The 21155-nt window shown below is 41.9% G+C and overlaps 1 protein-coding gene across 39 annotated transcripts in view; it reads left to right on the top strand.

Annotated features, from left to right (window-relative positions):
• Positions 1–21155, top strand: part of DAB1 (DAB adaptor protein 1) — a 1273242-nt gene that overhangs the window by 1196980 nt on the left and 55107 nt on the right. For 35 of the 39 annotated variants that reach the window (XR_013520113.1, XM_078331967.1, XM_078331988.1 and 32 more), the window contains 5 exons: positions 176–307; positions 941–1060; positions 1525–1563; positions 3137–3202; positions 9841–9900. Coding sequence is in view for 38 of the 39 variants with exons in the window: in XM_078331967.1 (XP_078188093.1) it covers positions 176–307; positions 941–1060; positions 1525–1563; positions 3137–3202; positions 9841–9900 (417 nt within the window). In the remaining variant the exon portion in view is untranslated. The remainder of the gene's footprint in view (positions 1–175; positions 308–940; positions 1061–1524; positions 1564–3136; positions 3203–9840; positions 9901–21155) is intronic. The other 4 variants (XM_054236312.2, XM_078331980.1, XM_078331990.1 and 1 more) reach the window with 1 other exon arrangement.

The raw sequence follows: 21155 nt of genomic DNA, 5'->3' as shown, positions 1-21155 counted from the left end.
AGGGAAGCCTCCATTTCTCAAGGGCAGGCATAGCTCTTTTTCTTTCCATCTGGACTAAACAGCTTTTCCAAAGCCCTTTGGGCCTGTTCACACATAGCTGAAACACATTTCTTACTGATCAACAGCTCGAAGGGAAAGTCCCCTGAAATATGTTCTTCTTTTTTTTCTCTGATAGGCCCTTCAGCATCATCATGCTGTTCATGAAATATCCTACATTGCCAAGGACATTACAGATCACCGGGCCTTTGGATATGTTTGTGGGAAGGAAGGGAATCATAGATTTGTGGCCATAAAAACAGCCCAGGCGGTGAGTATCCCTATCCAAGAAAGGAGCCTTTCCTTGGAACTCTGGGGGGCAGTCCAGTGACTCCGTCGGTCTTTTAGAGGCCACTCTGAGATATGACCAAGCAATGTATTTCCACTGAAGTTGACGCTCACATTCCCATCTAGAAAAGATAAACAGGCTTGGAGCAAGGAAACATGCTCATACCCATCCAGTTTTGTTTTTTTTTTTTCCTAATGGGTATTTCCTAATGACTAATTATTTTCCTTTCTGATTAAACTGGATGGAGACACCATATACAAATAAGTTTCCTTGTGCTCATAACCTCATTTAAGAAAAAAATAGGAGAAAACAAATAGTTGTTTTGCATAAGGTCTGCCCTAATTTTGCTGTATTCTAAATCACTAATAAATAAAAGCAATGCCTTTTATGCTTATGATTATTATGAATTTGCAAATATAATTAGTTGAAGAAATGAACTTTAGCCTAGATGCAATTTGCTAAGCCAATATAAACAAGGTAGAATTAATTAAGAATGGAATGCTTTCAGATTAACAGAAAAAGGAAAGGCTGCAAGTTGTCACTGCAAAAACAAAAATTGGTTGCTGCCTTTCAGTACCATTCCCTTATGATGTGCCTTACCACCTTTCACTCCAGGCTGAACCTGTTATTCTGGACTTGAGAGATCTCTTTCAACTCATTTACGAATTGAAGCAAAGAGAAGAATTAGAAAAAAAGGCACAAAAGGATAAGCAGTGTGAACAAGCTGTGTACCAGGTATACCTGAGAATTTATCCTTGTGCTGGAGAAGATGGGGGCTTCAAATAAACACATGTGAAAACCGACAGTCGCGCCTTCTCTTCCTGCTGCCAAGTAGGAATAAACAAAGATGAAAGATTCCTGTGTAAATTACAGGACCCAAAGCAAACCATTAGAAATTATCCCTTGTTCTCTTAAACTCTAGGCATATTGGATGAAGTGAAATCTTGAATCCAGAGAAAGATTTCAGGGGTAGAGGACAAAGAAACACAATTGCTTTTGCTGTTGTTAACAGTTGGGGTGGAGGTGGGGTTAGCTCTGAGGGTTTTGACTTTGCTGTATTTTTTTTCTACCTTGATGAGCCACCAGCCTCTTCTGCCCAGAGCTGGTTTCTTTACTGTCCTGTAATTTCTGAATGCAATCTCACATCTGTTTCTTTATGTCATCTGCTTTTCACCCTCCCTCTCCTTGATCTGCAATAGACAATCTTGGAAGAGGATGTTGAAGATCCTGTGTACCAGGTAATTTCTGAAACTAGTTGGGGTTTTAGATTCTAGAATGACTAGACCTGTGAAGAATCCACTGACTGCAAAACCTGGAGAGAGACCAAGATTATTTCTGAGGGTGAGGGCTGCCAGCCCCTCCAGGAGCAAATTTCCATAAAAACTAACAGAAGTTTGGCCGGCATCGGTATCTTGGGATTTGAAGATCCGCTTCTCCCTTCTTGCCCCTGCCTCAGCCCGCTTCACAGCCTGTAAAAGTTTGATCCCAGAGCTGAATGTTTTCAAGAGTCTCTTGAATATTCGGAGTTCATTAGAGAGAATGTGAATAATGAGGTGGCTTCTCTGAGTTAAGAACCAGAGGTGGGGACTGACATTTTGGTAATGTTTGGGCACAGACCTAAAGGATGGTTTCTAAGCGTTAGAAAGGCTATGAGGAGGGCTCTCTGACCCGCGATGGGGCAAGCTGACCCTCTGATTAACTGGCTCATGCCATAGAAGCTGTTGGGAGGAAGGAAAGAGTGCCCTAGAGACACTTCTGCCCATAGATTTCTCTCTGGACTCTTTTCAAGATCTGTAGCTCGGTGCTGAGAAGAGAGATGATCTCTCTTAGGGTCAAGTATGCGCCCTGTTCAAACAGAAATGCAGAAAAAAAAAGTAAAAGACAGCCTCTCCCTCCCCTGTGCTTATTTTCAAGGAGAAAAAGAAGCCAAAAAAAGTGACTTTTTGAACACAAAGGAAAATCTTGAACTTACATTTCTAACTGGGATGCATAGATGTCATGTGTGTGTGTATGTCACATATGCATATTATACAAATTATATTTTCACACAAAAAGTCGGTACTGCTACAATGGAAGTAAAATAATATAGATAACTTGTAGAAGAAAACGTGTCTAGTATATATGGCAAACAGAAGCCAAAGAAGTACATAATGACATGCTCTTGCTTTAGAATGCCGAGGGGTGACGATTTGTGTAGAATATGAGCTTCAGCTCCTGGCTCACTGGCTTGCACAGAAGGAAGAATAATAGCCTTTTTGAAATGTGTCAGTCCTGTAGAGTATAAAACATGCATGTGGAAAAATCGATTTAATGTACTTAAAAGTGAGAATGTAAAATAAGGTGATATTTGTGGAATAAGGGATTTTGGGGCTTCTGAGCTTTGCAGAGTTTGTTTAGGATTTTGAGCCTTAGGGGAAAAGGGACACCCCTCAACTATAACCCATACTTTACAAAGTTTGGGATCCTAGGCATTCCAATGAGATAGCATTCTCACTCAGCAATACCAACATATTCAGATATTACTGAGACAAAACGCCATTGAATGAAGAGATTGTATCTTCAGAAAGATCTGCAGAGGCTTGATGCAATCACTGCTGAAATATCAGCAGGCCTTTGCAGTTTTCCTTATGAAAGGCAGGAATGTACAAGGTACATTTTATTTCAATAATTCACTGTGTCTTGAAGGTGTTTTCTCTTGTGCCTGCTTCTTTAATGCTCACTGTGATTAGTATCTTGATTTCCAAATGCTTTTTTTTTTTCCTTTCTTCTTTTTCACCTCTGACCTTTCCTTTCTTGCTGCTCCTGTAATAGTACATTGTGTTTGAGGCTGGACACGAGCCAATCCGTGATCCCGAAACGGAAGAAAACATTTATCAGGTATAAAATTGCTTGCCTCTCTTACCATTACACCACTACTAGTGAATGCATGAATGCACTGATAATCTGAAGAACCAAGGGTTCTGTTGGTCATTCCTGGCTTGTTAAAATACCTTTGAGTGAATTGGCTTCTAGTTAAAATACCTTTGAGTGAATTGGCTTCTAGTTTACGGGTAGTTTTCATGCCTTGTTGTTGAGGTGTTTAATGGCCAGTTAGGTACAGTGTTTTACTTTCAAATGGATCTTAACTATTTTAAGTAGAAGCAAAAATTAAATGTTTCATTTTACTAAAGTACTACATTGGGGAGCTGGTGTCCATCATACAATTAGGGTCCTTTATTTCTCAAAAGAATGTGCTCATCAAATTTCTTAAAAAGCCAACTCCTCTACTGAAAATAAAGCACAATTTTAGTTTCAAATGTGATGTGAAAACAACATTGAGAATATTAATAAAAGTACAACTAAAGGTTGTACCCTTATTTTTAATCGTGCGAAGAAAACTGAACTTTTTTTAACATATTTAATTCTCACGAAGATGTTATAAAGTAGATATTTTAATTCCGATTTTGTAGGAGGAGACTCAGAGTAGCCAAGTAGCTTCCTCGGGGTTGTACAACTATTTAAAGCCAAGATTCAAACCCAGGCATGGGTGTGAAGGTGACGCTCTAGCTCCTCCTGCCACAATCTTCCACCAAAATGTCTACATAATTGTAGCATAGCAGCACATCAAATAGATATGAAGACCTGCAACTTTTCACTCATTAGAATTGTAGTCCCAATTTGAAATAGAAACATTATAGGAGAAGAAAGGATTTTAATGTATTTAATAAGTGATTTTAATTTTGTTAATTGAGTGGTCTATTCTGCCTTGGCTGTGTATTACTTGCATAATAAAAGTAAAACATATTTCCAATTTCTGTCAAATGCATAGAATTCTAAATGACTAAAATATAATGCTCTACCAACAACTTGGTTTCAATCAGCCTTGTCGAATAATAATCTAAGTATTTCTCTCTACTGAATCCATCTGGATTCCATTCAAATATGAGGTTGTGCTTTAAGGTTTTGTTGAAAGTCATGGCTTTCCAAGTATCTTTAATAAGAAAAGTTGCATTTGTCCTCAGTGTCAGATTTTAAAGTATATACAACCTTACAGTAACTGAATATGAGGAGGAAGAAACCATTAACCAGTCATCCTAGGAAGAGAGGGCTCCTTTCAAATAAAAGAGGCTTTGCAATATTAGAGGTTTCTGAATCCAGACTTAGCTATAGTTGGCAGGATCCCCATTGAGCCCTGTGTGACTGCAATGGAGGTGGGGTGGAGAGGGAGACATCCTAGTGTACTGGAAAGACCTGCTTTAGCTGGTGGAGAGCTGGGTTGTAGTCCAGGCTCTCTTGCCAACTACCTTTGGCTAAGTGGTAGTGGGCAAGGCACTTACCTTCTCAGAGTCAGTTTCCCTCAGGATAAAATAGGCGAACAATTTTTTCCTAACTCACAAACTCGTGTGTAGGATGGAAAGAAGACATGTCATCATGGGTCACAGAATGTGGAGTCTGGCTGTGTGGATTCAGCATCTTAGTACAAGTACCAATTCAGCCATTAATTTGTCCAGTATTTGTCCTTCTCTGGGCTTTGGTTTACTCATCTGTAAATAAGCATGTAAAACCCAGGACTCTCTCAGGCAAAACCCCTTTCTGTTTTTGCAATTAGTGCCTTACCATAAGACTTTGATTCTTCTCGAGAAGCATGTTGGCTTGTTTTACAGGACAATAAGACTCAGAAATGGTGGAGGTGGGAAAATTTGTGTGTGCACATGCGCTGATGGGGACCAGCTCTGTGAATGGGGTTTACCTGCAATATCTTATCTCTCACAACAACCCCATGTGGCTTGATTCTTTATTCCCACCTTACAGATAAGGAAAGTGAGGCTCACAGAGATTAGGTATCTTGCCCAGGGTCCCAGAGCTAGCAAGAGGTAGAACCCCCCATTGCAGGTCCCTCCAACCTCCATAAATAAAGAAATAAATCCTGAGGCTGCTCTCAGCTCAGAATCCCCTGATTCTGAGTTTCACAATTAGATTCTATGTCCCTTTCAAGTCACTATCTAAAAATCACACTTGTTTTAACAGCTCTGACCTCCAGATCTTCCCATCTGTCCATCATTAGCAGGAAGCTACCATTTAAGGGAATGAATATTTTATCTCCTTCTATTGGAAAGGCCTCTGGTCATTCTCTTCTCCTGCTTTGCCATTCTGCTGGGGTTCAATTTACTTAATAAGAGATAAGCTCTTGGGCCTGAAGATAAGGCTGGGCTTTTAAGGGGCTGCTATTAGGAACCTCATTCTTTTTTTTTTTTTTTTAAGGGCTTGTAAGTGTTCCATAGCTATTTCTCTTGAATTGCAGTGTTTGTTATACTTCAGCTTGGCCCATCTGGTGGTCTCAGCTTTTATGCATCTCCTTGTTTTCTGGAGTGAGGCAGACAGTCCTGGAGACCTTTAACTGTTTTGTGACCTTGAGTGGAGAACATGATTTTTGTATCTCAATTTCCTGGGCTATAAAATAGGGATAATTTATTCTCTGCTCCTAAAAGTGATGTGAAAACATAAAACGAGGAGGAGAGCAGTTGGTTCATAGTAGGTTCTGTGTAAACGTGAGTTCCTCCGCCTTCCTTGAGTGTTGTCAGTTTCAGATGCTGTTGAAGTGTCTTATGATCATGTTTTAAGTGAAATAGAACATAACTTGCTCACCACATGTTGTTGGAGAGCCTAGCAGAAATCCTCACGCTTGCTTCACTCTCCTATTTATAACTCCAACAAAAGGGAGGCAGAGGCTTTTGAGTAAATGTAACTTCTTTTTTTCGAGTAGTTGCATTTTCCCAACTATATTAATAATAATAATTGTCTTTTGCTTCGCATGCCTCAGAAAAAGTTATCAGCTGTATTAAAGTTTTCAGCCTCCCAATACGAAACATTTTTACACATCACTTAATTTTGATCCTGCCATTAATGATGACATAGGAAAAACAGCTACAATGGCTATCACTATGAACATAAGAAAATCAAGTTCCCCCAATTTAGATGCTGAATACAAGATCAGAACCTCTGATTCTAAATCTAGTGTTCTTCAGTACCTTAACAGGCTTCCGATATAAGCAAGATTTCAGTTTTCCACGTTGGCATTTTCCAAGTTCATTCATTCAAACACTGTTCACCATCCAGTAGTTCAACTATCATTATTTTAAAATGATGAGTCTCCAGGAAATGTCACCCAACAGAGCCTGTAACTGCCTCTCTACACTGTTTTTTTTTTTTTTTGAAACGGAGTTTTCCCTCTTGTTACCCAGGCTGGAGTGCAATGGCGCGATCTCGGCTCACCACAACCTCCGCCTCCTGGGTTCAGGCAATTCTCCTGCCTCAGCCTCCTGAGTAGCTGGGATTACAGGCACACGCCACTATGCCCAGCTAATTTTTTGTATTTTTAGTAGAGACGGGGTTTCACCATGTCGACCAGGATGGTCTCCATCTCTTGACCTCGTGATCCACCTGCCTCGGCCTCCCAAAGTGTTGGGATTACAGGCGTGAGCCACCACACCCGGCCCTCTCTACACTATTAATTAACATGTTGCCAAATAAAAGTTAAAGTGTATTCTGTGTGTATAGTATTTAATGTGCTGTTCTAAGAGAAATTTAACATCTATTTACTTGTTCATACAAAAAACCATTATTTATAGAAAAAAATGAATGACTGGACACATGGAGACTCACATGCATCAGGCACAGGGATGGGATGGTGACCATGGCATGGCCCCACCCTCAGAAGTTTTTGGACAGTCCCCTTAGATGCTCACCATGGGCAGATTGGACAACTGAAGTTCAGAGAGAAAAGTGACTCTCTGAGTTGTAGTCTGTGGCAGACCCAGGATTTGGAATCATCTTCTGGTTCCTTTTGATCCTTTATGTCTCCGTAACTTTATGTTACTGAAGGCGTCTGTGTAAACAGAATGGAACAGCTAGGCAGAGGTGAGAGCCAGGACCATGTACCTTAGCACTCATGGGCTGAAATTTTGGCGATTAGGCATTTCTTTGTTTCACCAATATTTACAGCTGTGGATACAAGGATAATAAAATGTCCGACCTGTCCTCAGCAAGCTTATAGATGCTGGAACAGTTACATTGTAGTGCAGTAACTCTCATGATGAGATAAAGCACACTTTATACTCTATTTCAGTAGACTGACTACTTTTCCACCTCACCCAATTACACAAAAAGCTCTGTTAAATTAGGGGCCGTATCTGTCATGTCACCATCATTGTCCTGGGCAAAGCATGATGCACAACACATAATACATACTTAGCAACTTTTGCTTTTTAATAAAAGAATGCACTAGAGGTTACAAGAGTACAGGGGAAGTCTCCAAACAAGGCCTAGAGAATCAGGCAAGCCCTCCAAGAAGGTATCCCAGCTAAGATAAATCTTAAAGGACAAACAGGCAGATTGATATCTCACCCACGGGAGAGCCAAGTAGAGAAGCTTTTTCAATTATGCACAGTTTGGGTTTATGCTTTCCACCACCACTTCTCCGTTTTCAGGGATAATTGAGAGGCAGCTGCGGTTCCACTGTGCTAAGTGCCCATAGTGAGCAGTGAATTACGGGCAACAGAATGTTCTTCATTTTGCTCAGTAAAGGGTGAGCTTGTAAAAACAAAAGTGAGGGCTGGTAATTTATTGGCCCTCATTAACAAGGACTCTGTAGGCATTCTTAGAGGATTTCTTTTAGATGGAGCTCAGTTATCAGGAGCAAAGAAATGACATTCTTCGCTGTCTACTTGCACAGTGAAGCTTGCAAGAACAACTCTGGAAGTGTACCACCAACACAGCCATGCTCACTCAGTCCTGTTTTCTGCAAGAGTGTACATGAGCTTCTGGGAATGCGGGATGTAATGTTAAAGAAAGGCCTACTTGAAACAGCTGTCTGAATAGTGTAGCAGTCCAATGGCAAACTCCCTGGGCTCAAACTCTTGGCTCCCCATTCACAGACTGCAGGGCCTTCTCCAGGCCTCATTTTTCTCCTCTGCAACATGAGGCCAGCTGAGTAGTTACCTGGCAGACTTGTCTTGAGGAGTGCATGAGAATGTAAGACACAAGTGTTTAGAACAGCACCTGGCACGTAGGAAGCACCCAGTCCATGTTAGCTCACATTATTAACAATAGATGTCTTGTTGGGCTGCCAGAAAGAGCCGCGTTTGAACCTTGTCACTTACCAGCTTTGAAGACTTGGGCAAAGTCTCTAACATCTCTGAGCCTCACTTTCTCCTGTTAAGTAGAGATGATAATTACAATTTCTTAGAGTTATTGCAAAGACTTTAAGTTAAATAAGATGAAAAATGTCAAAGGGACCTAAGGAATAAGCTCAGATTCTTACTTCTTATAGAACAATGGTGTAGTGAGCTACTTCAAACCTAAAAGATACTTTTCCTTCACTATTCCCCGCATTCCTCTATCATATGTTTATCATATATCTCAGCAGATATTCACTTAGCGCCTACTGAGTGTTAGGTACTATGCCTGCTCTTAAAGAGCTCCCAGTATGATGGAAAGAAAGGCATGTTGTCAGACCATTATAAAACCACTGCTGGCTGGGTCCTGCAATGAGGGTGTGAGCTAAGCTGTGACCGTTGCTGGGAAAGGAACAGCTAATGAGTGCTTCCAATCTGGAATCTTTCAGTAAAAACTCTTGGTTGACTCATTTGAAAAGTATTCAACATATCCATATTGTTAGTATCATAAGATGTGTTCATATATATTTTTATAATGTGTCAGTAACTACAGTAATTCTTCTAACACATTACAGTATTATGGTATCTAATAGTGTTGTGTATTTAATATCCATTTTCTCACTCGATCCTCGGAATAACCTGAGTAGGAGGCAGAGCTGATAGTAGCGAAGCTTGGAGGAGCTCAGTGGCCTGCTCAGGCTATCACAGTTAGCTCACAGCAGTGAGACCAGATGGATGAGTAAGGGAAGGAAGGAAGATACAGATTAATGTTAAAAGTCCTCAAGATCTTCTGCATACTAGGCTCACGCTTTCCATACCACTCATAGGCCCTTTTCTTCAATGAAAACCTTCCATATTTATCAGATGGCTTGTATATGATCCCAATAGAAGCTGTGCTTTGTGCTAGGATTTTGATATTTGCTATATTTAAAATAGCCTGGATCTCAGACTCAGCATTGAACAGTTTAAGCTCAGCTACACACTGTTTCTAATCACTTCAGGAACAACATAGCACTCCCAGGGCCTCATTTTTGTCTAAGGGAATGAGGATTTTGTTTTCACCATGTGACTTCCGAAGTCTATGCAGGTTTTTAGTCTTTGATACTGCAAGGAACCCAATGGCAGAGATGACCTATAATATAAACCTTTGTTAAATGATACCCACTCCTTCTCCCCATGTGACGTCCCTAAGGGAGTGAGCCTGGCCTGATACTTTCACAGTCAGAGCAGGTTCCCATGGGCTTGTCCCAGGGGTCATTCTCAGGTGCCCTTAGCTAGCTTGCAGGTGAAGTCTGGTTGCTTTGTTCTTTGAAATTGGAGTACCAGAGTGTTTTGACTGTGCCAAATTTATTTTTTTCATAGGTTCCCACCAGCCAAAAGAAGGAAGGTGTTTATGATGTGCCAAAAAGTCAACCTGTAAGTGTAAGTACATCTCCTCTCTACTGCCAAGTTTCTGCAACCTGGATTCACAGTAGGCTTTGTCTGCAGTCTGTGGAAGGAAACCCTTCTCCTGAAATGAGTGTCATGGCCCACATGTTTCTGCTGTAATCTGCATGCTGGAGACTCTTCAGTGGGCTAGAGGAAGGAGACATGAGGCAGAAATGGTAGCGCTCAAGAAAGGGTGCCAGTCTCGATGAAGGTCTGGTCCCGTGAGTGGGAGTGAGTTGAATCATGCAAAGAACTCTATCCAAGGGCCTCAAAGTCACAGGTGTTCTAGGGCAATAGTCTCCAGCCATGGTTTTATGGTCAAGTGGAGGATAGTGTTTTTGTTGTGGAAAGAGAGCTGCCCATCTAATTTGAAAGTGATTGAGAAGTTTCTAAGGGACAGTGGGAGAAGGGCTGGCCAGGGCTTTGGGGTATACAGAAATTCAGCCAATGGGTGAAAATTTTGGAAAAGATCATGTGCAGGGGGCTTGTGGAGAACCCAAGAAGCATACCACATTCAGGACACCAAGGTCCAGTGTATCTGGACCCCATGTGCTGGAGGGACTTCTGGGAATCAAGAACAGAACCAGAAATTCCCAGCTCTGTGGTATTGCTCCAAACCACCGAAGTGCCACAACTCATATTTAAGACCTCTAACTGGCACGCAGAAGGCACCTTCTATACATAATTCAGGTAGTTCTGGGGAGCCAGTGATGGCTCTTGAGCAGGGGGCATATGTGACCTTCCCACAGCCAAGGAACTAGCGTGTTCAGTCACTATTGACCTCATTCATCTCAACAATGTGTGGACAGTAAAGGTGTTTTGAAGTCAGGTAGACCTTCAACAATTTCAGCACTGTACCTGACAGAGCTGTTGTGAGGCTAAAACGGTTCTACCTGGAACACTGTTAATCTGTTCTCGACCCCACACTGTGAGAGACATAAAGACACCCCTGCATGTTTCATGATGAGATTAACAAGGGGTTGTGAAACTCCATCCCATGAGGAGCAGGTGAAGAACACAGAAATGTTTGGCGTGGATAAAAGAATCCATAGATATGAGATGGGACTCCAAAGGTCGCTGTATGGAAAAGGCATTACATTGTTCTGTGTCAGCCAAATCCTGGAACTGAGACCAGTGGGTGGCACTATAATAAAGTCAATTCCAAGGCTGGGCGCAGTGGCCCATGCCTGTAATCCCAGCCCTTTGGGAGGTCGAGGTGGGTGGATCATGAGGTCAGGAGCTCGAGACCAGCCTGACCAACATGGTGAAACCCTGTCTCTACTAAAAGCACAAAAATTAGCTGGGCCTGGTGACTTATGCCTGTAATCCCAGCTACTCAGGAGGCTGATGCAGGAGAATCATTTGAACCCAGGAGGGGGAGGTTGCAGTGAGCCGAGATCATGCCACTGCACTCAGGGCAACAGAGCGAGACTCTGTCTCAAAAAAAAAAAAAAAAAGTCAATTCCAGCTCAAAGTGAGGCTGACCTTTCCACAGTCAGAGCTGCTTAGGGGTAGACCAGCTGGTACCTCAGAGAGTGCGCTCACCATCCCTGGAGCGATGCAAGCAGAGCCTTGCAGACCACTTATCAGAAAGATTACCAGGGTAATTCACACATTGCATAGGGAGATGGGCAGGAGAGCTCTGGATGTCCCTTCCGAAGCTGAGATTCTGTATTCTCCAGTTTGGGAGTCTTTCTGGTCCATTCTCATCCTTGCCCACCCTCTTCTGCCTTTTCTTTTAGTGAAACTTCTTTCTGATCAGTGTCCATTTCTCTAACCCGCTCCTCTAGGATCTTGAAACCACCATCCCCCACCTAAATATGGCTTCTGAAACCTATGTGCATTAGTGTTTATGAAAAAGCATATCCAGATGCAGTCCCCTTTGCAAAAACCCAAGTCTACGGACCCTGTTCTGTGTTTTGCTACTCAGAGAAAAAGCAGTTTTTCTCCTGAGGCCTCTGCACCTCATCCGGCCCCTTGTTACTGAGACATTGGCCTGCTCTTCATGTTTCAATTTGGTGCAGTTCCCATGACACCATTCTCCACAATTCAATTTGTGCCTGAATTGCCACACTTGCCCCTAACAGGTTCAGATACATAAAGAAACATGCTCCATTTGCTGCCTTGGTTTTTCTGAATTTATTAACATTTCTGGCCACACCATCTCCATGCTTAATAGCTCCAGGAAAAAAAAAATCCAGGCTCCTTTGCCTGAGATACACAGGCAGACTGCCTGAAGGTCCCCTCTCCAGCCTATATGTCTAATCTACCTCCTTCTGTTCCAGCCTTACTGAAATCATCTGGTTCCCCCCCCCAACCCCGTCCCCACTCTGCAGCCTTCCCCCAGCATTCCAACCTTACTTCAAGCTTTGTGTTCTTAAGGGGACTTTCTGGACTTTTGCTATGAACGGGAACAGCAAATCACCCCTGCCGTTGTGCTATCATTCCTCTGTTAATAGTACTCCTTCCCTATTAGTTCCTTAAATGTTCTGGGGTCCTTGTATTACCAGATGCAGGCCCAGGGCCTGGTATTCGGGAGCCAGGTGTGCACAGGTACTTTAGGAATATTTAGTAAATATATGAATGACTCTATCTGTAAAGAACTTATGAAAATACCTGGTAGGATTAAGAAAGTGCCTGTATTTATGACTCCAAAATAATGATTAAGGAAATGCACTTGAAATTTTGCTTGCAAAATATCTGGGCTGCCTGAGTGGCATGCTGTGGCTCCCAACCTGCTGTTCTCTCAGAGTCCTAGAACTGACTGAAGGTAATAATGACTTTTCAATTAGCTATTTTCAACATTTTCAAAAGCCTCAGAGGTTGGAAGTAAAACATCAGGCTATTGTATAGAGACAGATGTCTGCTGGAATCTGGGCTCCTTATCTTCCTACCTACGAGACTTTTGATAAATTTCCTTGCCTCTGAGACTCAGTGTTCTTATCTGCCAAAGAAGATGATTGAACATAATTAGAGGACAGAGTAGTATATGTATTGGAAAGTTGATCTCACTTGCCTACACCTCCCAGAGGTAATGCCAAATACCACACATCCCTCTGGGATCTGCCCTCTGGGCTTCCCCTAGTAGACCTGCCTCTCTGATGAATGCACACTCCTAGAGTACCTCTGTACTCTGAAAATCCTTGCCTCTCACTGTTTCCTCCTTAGCTAGAAAGACAAATACGAAATACGAGAGATAACTCAATTAGTGTATGTTAAGCAGCTTCCATAAAGTCATGAGACTTCCACAAGTTTCCCATAAGAAGGGAAACTGCCCAGTGGCCTGTTACTCTAGGTTACACCTGGTTTCATTTTTCTCAGGTTTAGGGGACTTTCTGGACTTTTGCTCTGAACAGCAACAGCAAATCACCCCTGCCGTTGTGCTATCATTCCTCTGTTAATAGTACTTCTTCCCTATTACTTCCTTGAATGTCCTAGGGTCCTTGTATTACCAGATGCAAGCCCAGGGCCTGGTATTCGGTAGCCAGGTGTGCACAGAGGTTTACGTATCTTAGGTTTAGGTCTGCACAGAGTCCAGGTGAGAGACTCCACCTGGAGCTGTTTTTGAGGAAATCACCAATCAGGCCAAAAAAAAATGGCCTGGTCTTCAGAACGAGATCTGGGTGTAGTTCTTACCACAGTCATTTACTGAGAGTCCTTGAGTAGCTTTTGCATCTCTGATCCCTATGTTATTATCTACAAAAAGAAAATAATGCTACCTTTGCTTTATTTGGAGGATTAAAGGAGACGTTTATGCAAAACCCTTCATAGAAGATATGAATTAGATAACATGAAAACATATCCGCACGTTGCTATTTCAGTCAGTGCTCTAGCAAACAATTCTCACTGAATCAGGGATTGGCAACTGCTCTAGGGGATTACACACCCTCTCTGGAAAACCTTCCTTACCCAAAACAGAGTATTCAGTCTCTCTGGGCTACCTCTAATACGTCTCTTTGCAATGATCCTAAAGGATTGTCATTTTTTTCTTAACATATTCATGTGGGCCATTGGACTTTGAGTTCCTCAAAAGCCTTGGCAGAGAGCACATTTTGTGGAGCTTCGTAATCTCAGCACCTAGCACAGTGCCTGGACTATAGTTCCCATTGACGACTGTGGTAGTAACCTAAGCTAGAGAGATAGCGGGGTTTGAATCCTGACTCCATTACCAGCTATGTGACCTTGAGTGAGTCCTCTGCTCTATTCTGTCTTTGGCCTTCTCAGCTCATGTGAAAACCAAATTCACTGAGTTCCGAGCGTTTAACTGGATTAATAACAGTGGTCACCCAGCGTGCATTAGCAATTAATAGACACTTACTAAATGTTTGTTGCACTGGACTAGTCACCAGGAGTGGTCACTTTTACTCCCGAGCTCCTGCATTGCGAGTCCATTGAGGACAGGAATCATATCATATTCATGTCCTGATTACAGTGAGCATCGGCACAGAGTAGCTGCTCAAGTGCTAAATGAATGAATAAAAATAAATGGACAAATGAATAATTGTGTGAGCAATGAATGAACAAATGAATGCCTATAATCTGTTGTCTATTAAGTTCTTTTTCCTTCTGGGGACAAAGACACCGTTCAAACTAAGACAGTGTTTGTTCTCAAAGAAGCCCTCTTGCCTGGACCTTCTTCCACTATGTGTTTAACCATTCTTGCCCTTTTCCACCTGCAGCCTCCATAAATACGTTATTTTTTCTTCATAGCTTGGATCACCAAGCAAAAGGTGGCCTTCTAAACACAAACCCACACATTGGCACACCTGCGTTCACTCCCCTCCTACACCAGGAACTAAGCATCAGGCAAACAAAACATCTTGCTGCCTTGTCAGGGTTATTTTTGATTTTTAGTTTTTTCATCTTTCCTAGGGTTGGATTTTTCCTTCTGGGGCCCTGTGGGAAATGTTTAAAGTCATTAAAACTCTTTAATTTTTCTGAAGAGGGGCCTGTAACTGATAAAATATTAGGGACACAATCTGATAGAATTAAGAATCCATACAGTCCTTCTACCCCAAAACCCCTGTAACAATTTGCATGTCACAGAAGGTTGGAGAAAGGATTTGAGCCCAGTGAATTTGCCAGATGCTTGTCTGAAAACCACCATCACTTTCGGATTTTAAGAGCATATCAGTTATATCCCCTGCCTTGTCTTAGATAATATGCAATTAGAGATGGCAGTTACGTGTCCATTTCTCAAGCTACATTTAGCTACAGACTTTCTTTTTAAGAATTAAAATTTCATATGACGATATAATATATAAAGGACACAGGCAAAAGAGGCGTCCTATGCACTATCCACAGTCTGTGTATGGCAGACTGCTGAATAATTCACTGCTGAATTATGGCAGACAACTGTTGAAATGTGACATACACTTCTTCTTTGACCCTATTGTTTTGTTTTTTGTTGCTTTCTCTACTTTTGGCCATTATCTGGGGAGATTCATCATTCCAGAGGACAGCCCGTTTAGTAACTGGCCCCCCAATTCCATGCCCCTCATCCCTTGAATCTTTCCACTCAGAACAGCCTCAGTGACCTCAGACCCTCAGGAGCCCCTCTTTCCTCTCACCATAAACCTCTGTTCATCCTTCTCTTGCACTCCAGTGCCCTTGCTGAACTTTTACTGGTTCAACATTCAAGATCCAGTTAAAATGTTGTTTTCTGTCTTCAGCTTTCCTTGAATTTCTAGTGAACTTGCTTTTTTCAATAAACTTCTGCTGAACTTCTTTTTTTTTTTTCTTTGAGACAGAGTCTCATTCTGTTGCTCAGGCTAGAGTACAATAGCATGATCTTGATTCACTATGGCCTCCACTTCTCGAGTTCAAGCAATTCTCCCACCTCAACCTCCCAAGTAACTGGGATTATAGGCATGACCCGCTGTGCCCAACGCCACTTTTGCTGAATTTCTAACCACAGTTTCTTCTTTTTTTTTTTTTTTTTGAGACAGGCTCTTATGCTGTCACCCAAGCTGAACTGCATCATTGCAGTCATAGCTCACTGTAACCTCGAACTCCTAGGCTCAAGTGATCTTCCTGCCTCAGCCCACCCAGTAGCTAGGACTACAGTCATGCACCACCGTACCCGGCTAATTTTTTTTTTCTTTTTAAGATAAGGACTCGCTATGTTGCCCACCCTGGTCTTGAATTCCTAGCCTAAAGCAATCCTCTTACCTTAGTCTCCCAAAGCACTGGGATTATAGACATGAGCTATCACACCTGGCCTCTAACACATTTTACTGTGGTTATCGTGGAGGGGTATTTTCTAATGGTTCCAAATATGGGCTTTGGCATCGAACAACGTGGATTTGACTCTCAGCTTTACCATTTTCTAGCTTTGTGAATTTGAGTACTTAAGTTAGTCTCTCCAAGTCTCAGTGTTCTCATCTGTAAAATGGAATTAATGTTAGTGCCTGCCTTAGAGTTTTTGTGTAAAGACTAGATGAGCTAAAGTATGTGAATGAGCACAGTGCAATAAGAATTCAGTTGCTGTGGGCTGTTACTCAGTTTCTTTCCCCTATTTCTTGGCAAGGTCCTAGAGGACAGAATTCACTTCTAGATTGTCTCTAAGGTAACTCTTCTTGAGATTTCCAACCTCTTTGAGATACTGCTTGTGGATCCTCTCAGGGACAAAAAAAAAAAAAATGTAGGAATAAATTTTCATAGGACTTAAAGCCAACAGGATCCCTCAGTCTCTTAGAGCCTCAGTCAGCAGCTTATCATCATTCTTCCATCAATAGAGATAAATCAGTAACATGGAAAATTTGATGATCCAGAGCATTCCAGAGTCTTGGGGCAGCAGAAGTTAGAATTTACTCTTTCTTATTTATGTCCTTCACCTCAGTGCATCAAATGATGGGTACAAAGTTTTGTTTTGATGAGCTAGGGCACAGGTACAGATGGAAAGTGGTTCCATCTCTTTACTTTTCTTATTCTCATTCGTTCATTCTTGCCCTAGTTTCAACCCTTCTTGGCATATTGATCCAGGATGCTCAGCTGTGGTTATCATCTCTTTCTTGGACTTCTTTCTCAAATAGTATGTTTGGATGCTTTTGGTTGTGTATTTTAATTTGGACCTGTGATGTCTCTGTCTTTCTAGCAGATTTGTTCTCAAGGTCTCTCTCCTGCCTCCTTTCCTAGGAATTCTGAGCCAATATAAGGATTAATCCTACCCATTGCTAGAAATATACATTCCATCTACTTTTCTGGTCAAGGAAGCTGAAGGCTTGGCACAAGGGCTGACTTCTCTTGTGACTGTTAACACATAGGTACATTTTTATGTCAAGGTCTCTGAAATCCATCAAGCATAAATGCTTGCTGAGAGGAAATGCTAACTGGCTGGAGAGACAGGGAGGTTTCAGAAAGGAGGGAATAACTTGAGCAAAGCCTTGAAGAATGAGCAAGATTTGAACAAGCAAAGAAGAAGCGAAGTACCTTCTGGGCAGATCACCGAGGTCTTTCTGACTGCTGAGTCCATACTTCCTCTACTTAGCAGTGTTCAGAGCTGATTGACTTATCACCAGCTTCCATCTCAAGGAGGGAGAAATACATGTAGTCTTTGTTTCTTCAAGCTGATAATGCTGGACATATTCTTTAGGCACATATCCTGGCTTTTTTGTGACTGTTAAAGATGCACATTCCTGAGTGGAGAGGAAGGTGTCTGCTAAGCGTCCCATTACTGCATTCATTATTTAGTGCTTTTTACACCCTGTTAGTCATTGAACATGATTCAGGTCCCACAGTGGGTCTTCGAGTAGAACATTGCATTCACAGGGCCACTCAAGTGCTTATTTCAGACTCTATCATGCCCCATAGCACTGAACTCGGTGGAACTTAACCTTCACAGACAACTGTTTCAATGACACAGACCTAAACCTTAGTGCAACTTATGTCATTTTCATTTGAGAAATACTTAGCACTTTTCTTCTCCCCTCTCTTCATTTCCCCACATAATATTCTTCTGGCTGAAAAAGATCTTTTATCCTTCACCTTGTAATTTTCTAGTTTCAAAGGCTTTTATGTAGTTGTATGAGGCGTAAAAGAGTTTCTAATTATCAGTAATAACCAATCAGTGAATTCTAGCAGAAATATTTTTGGCCTTCAAAAGACTTTCTTAGGCCAGGCACGGTGGCTCATGCCTTTAATCCCAACACTTTGGGAGGCTGAGGTGGGCAGATCACCTGAGGTCGGGAGTTCAAGACCAGCCTGGCCAACATGGTGAAACCCTGTCTCTACAAAAATTAGCTGGTGTGGTGGTGCACCTCTGTAGTCCTAGCTACTCAGGAGTCTGAGGAAGGAGAATCACTTCAATGCAGGAGGCAGAGGTTTCAGTGAGCCGCAGTCATGCCACTGCACTCCAGCCTGGGTGATAGAGCAAGACTCCATCTCGAAAAAAAAAAAAAAGAGAGAGAGAGAGAGAGAGATTCTTAGATGGCTGGCATAGTTGTAAATAGGAAAGACAGAGATTGTTGAATCAGTAAGTTGGATTTGACATTAATTTTCTTTTAATGACAGCCAGTCATAGTGCCTCATGTGTATAATCTAAGCATTTTGGGAGGTGAAGTGGAAGGATCTCTTGAGGCCGGGAGTTCAAGACCAACCTGGGCAACATAGCAATACCCTATCTCTACAAAAAAATACAATTAGCCAGGCATGGTAGTGCATACCTGTGGTCCTAGCTACTTGGAGGCCTGAGGCAGGAAGATCACTTGAGTCCAAGAGTTTGAGGCTGCAGTGAGTTATGATCACACAATTGCAGTACAGCCTGGGTGACAGAGCAAGACCCTGTCTGTTTTTTAAACATTTCCCTTTGGATGAAACATGGATTCTGAAACTGGAAAGAATGATCAGATTCCCCCCACCCCAAGATTCTTTCCTCACTTTGGATGTGATCTTTGTTAATCACTTCAACTTTCTGAGGTTCGTTTTTCTCATCTGCAAAATGGGAATGGCGGCCATCCACTACTGACATATCGGAGTCCCGTGAGACTCACAGGCAATATGTGTGAAAGCAGTTTCTGCAAAGAAGATGGGAAGGTGCTTTTATAAAACCCTGAGGAAGAGAAGACGTAGGGATGGTATGTGTTGTTTGCCTCCAGTTATTTTACAGGCTGTTTCACAAGTAAGGGGAAGAGCACAGTAGTATAACAAGAGAGGGAACATCTGGGCTAAATATAAGAAAACATTTCAGATAATCTGAGCTGATTTTCAGGGGAAAGGACAGCTTCGCCAAGTAGTGAGCGCTCTGCCCCAAGAGTATTCAAGCAATAAATCAATGGTTCTATAAGAGATTCCTGTATTGTAAGGGGGACTGCCCTAGGAGACCTTAGAATTATTCATCTACTCTCACATTCCATTTGTCACCGTATTCGTTATGTAGGCCAGTATTTATCTCAACATCTTGCTCCCAGTATCTCAGCTACCATGTCAGATACCCCAGAGGCCTCCTTCCTGTCTTCACCATTAATAACTTTACTTTAAAATAGCTCACTCTGGAATGCACAGAAGTTATGGTGTTGCCTTCCAAACTTAGTGCTTTGGATGCAAAGAACTTTTTCAAATATTATAGTTCAGTGAGGCAAACTATTATAATCTAGTCGCCTCACTGAACAAGCATTGGGCCCACAGTATGTGCCTAGAAAATCTGTTTCTCCTTAGTTTCTTTCTTGAGAGCTTGAAACCAGAACTATCCATTGTGCCCTGGAAAGGAGACTCACTGGTAGGAAATGATAAAAGTTCTGATGATCAGATATGACATTCCAGCCTTTGACTCAGTTTCCTTCTTCATTGTATAGTGCCAAGCTACTAACCATACATACTAAGAAGCTAAGGTTGGTTTTGCTATAGAAAAAGTAGCTAGAATTTATTGAGCATCTTCTGTATGCCATGTACAGCTTCAGCTCTTGATTCAGCTTTTTTTTTTTTCCCCAGTAATCACAACCCTAGCAGGTAGATGTGATTTAGATGTAAAAAACCTGGTGTTGAAAGAGGTTATAAACCTCACCTGCAATCGCAAAAGTCTAGTACGTGGCAGAGCCAGAATTTGAACCCTATGTTGTTCTGAGTCAGATGCCTAAACGATTTCTACTAAAACGTACTGCGTTTATGATGAGAGGAAATGTCCAGCCCTCCATCTCCTCACCCTTACCGTAACTGGAGTTAATACTCAACCTCATGTTCATCTTCTGTTACTCACTGTTTCTAGGGTTTTTATAATGAGCGCCTTATGAGGCCCAGCACACCCCAGCTAGCTGTGGACATCTTTCTCCCCCTTTAGACTGAGTTCCAAGTAGGCCTGCCCATGTCTAAGTTATCCCTGAAACCTCACTCTTCCTGGCACAATGTTTTCTTCATCCTGGATGTTGAAGAGATGTTTGTGAACCCCAGACAACAAATCTCACGAAAGCCACTCACCTCTGAAGCTTAGAAATATTCTCATTTTGCCACCCTGCATCTCATCCTGCAAACACCCTGTCCCCTAACAATCAGTATTTGGTTGACTTTCCTTGCCTTAGATTTAACTCATTTTCCCCGCTGCACATGTTGAAAGCTTCAATCCATTAATGTGAAGAATTGCAAGAATTCTCCGGACAACTGTTCCCTACTCCCACCCCCCCACACACATCTCCCATCTTTTATGGCAAATAAATTTTCATTCACAATTGAGCAGTTGGTTTTTCCTTTAGTTTGAAATCTGGATCAAGATGTTGGATAATTGGATTAAATCTTGTCTGAACGTTTGTCAGTTTCACTTCCTCATTAAGCACCACATTGTAGAGAAATTATAATTATTGCAATGCAGTTAACATAGATGTCACACAAGAGGAGGTTGTAGTGAAGTGAGGGAAGGGAATTTGAATCTGCACATTCCCACGAATGAAATAGAATGCTGTCTTTTTTGATGTTTCTTAGATGAGCTTTCTTTTAGCCATACTTACAAACGTTGTCCTGAAATAGAATCTTGAATTTCTAGAGTATTGGTGTTAATAACAACATTAAAAAGAGGTTATTTGGTTTTGCCTCTCCTCCAATGCAAGAATCCCTCAAGAACAGTTTTGATAGGTGTGGATAAAGATTGCTGAATACTGGGCCTGAGCTCACATACCTACAGTGACAGATCTTCATTACTTTTGTAATCCCAGAGCTCCAGTTGCCAGAAAACCCTTGTTTTATTGGAGTTCCCTTACAATTTCTATTTTTTCATTTATTCCTCCATTGGGCAAACATTTACTAAAAGCCTGTGACCTACCAGA

The sequence above is a fragment of the Callithrix jacchus genome, chromosome 7, assembly GCF_049354715.1.
Source record: "Callithrix jacchus isolate 240 chromosome 7, calJac240_pri, whole genome shotgun sequence".
NCBI lineage: Eukaryota > Metazoa > Chordata > Mammalia > Primates > Cebidae > Callithrix > Callithrix jacchus.
This window is presented reverse-complemented; position numbering and strand designations above follow the sequence as displayed.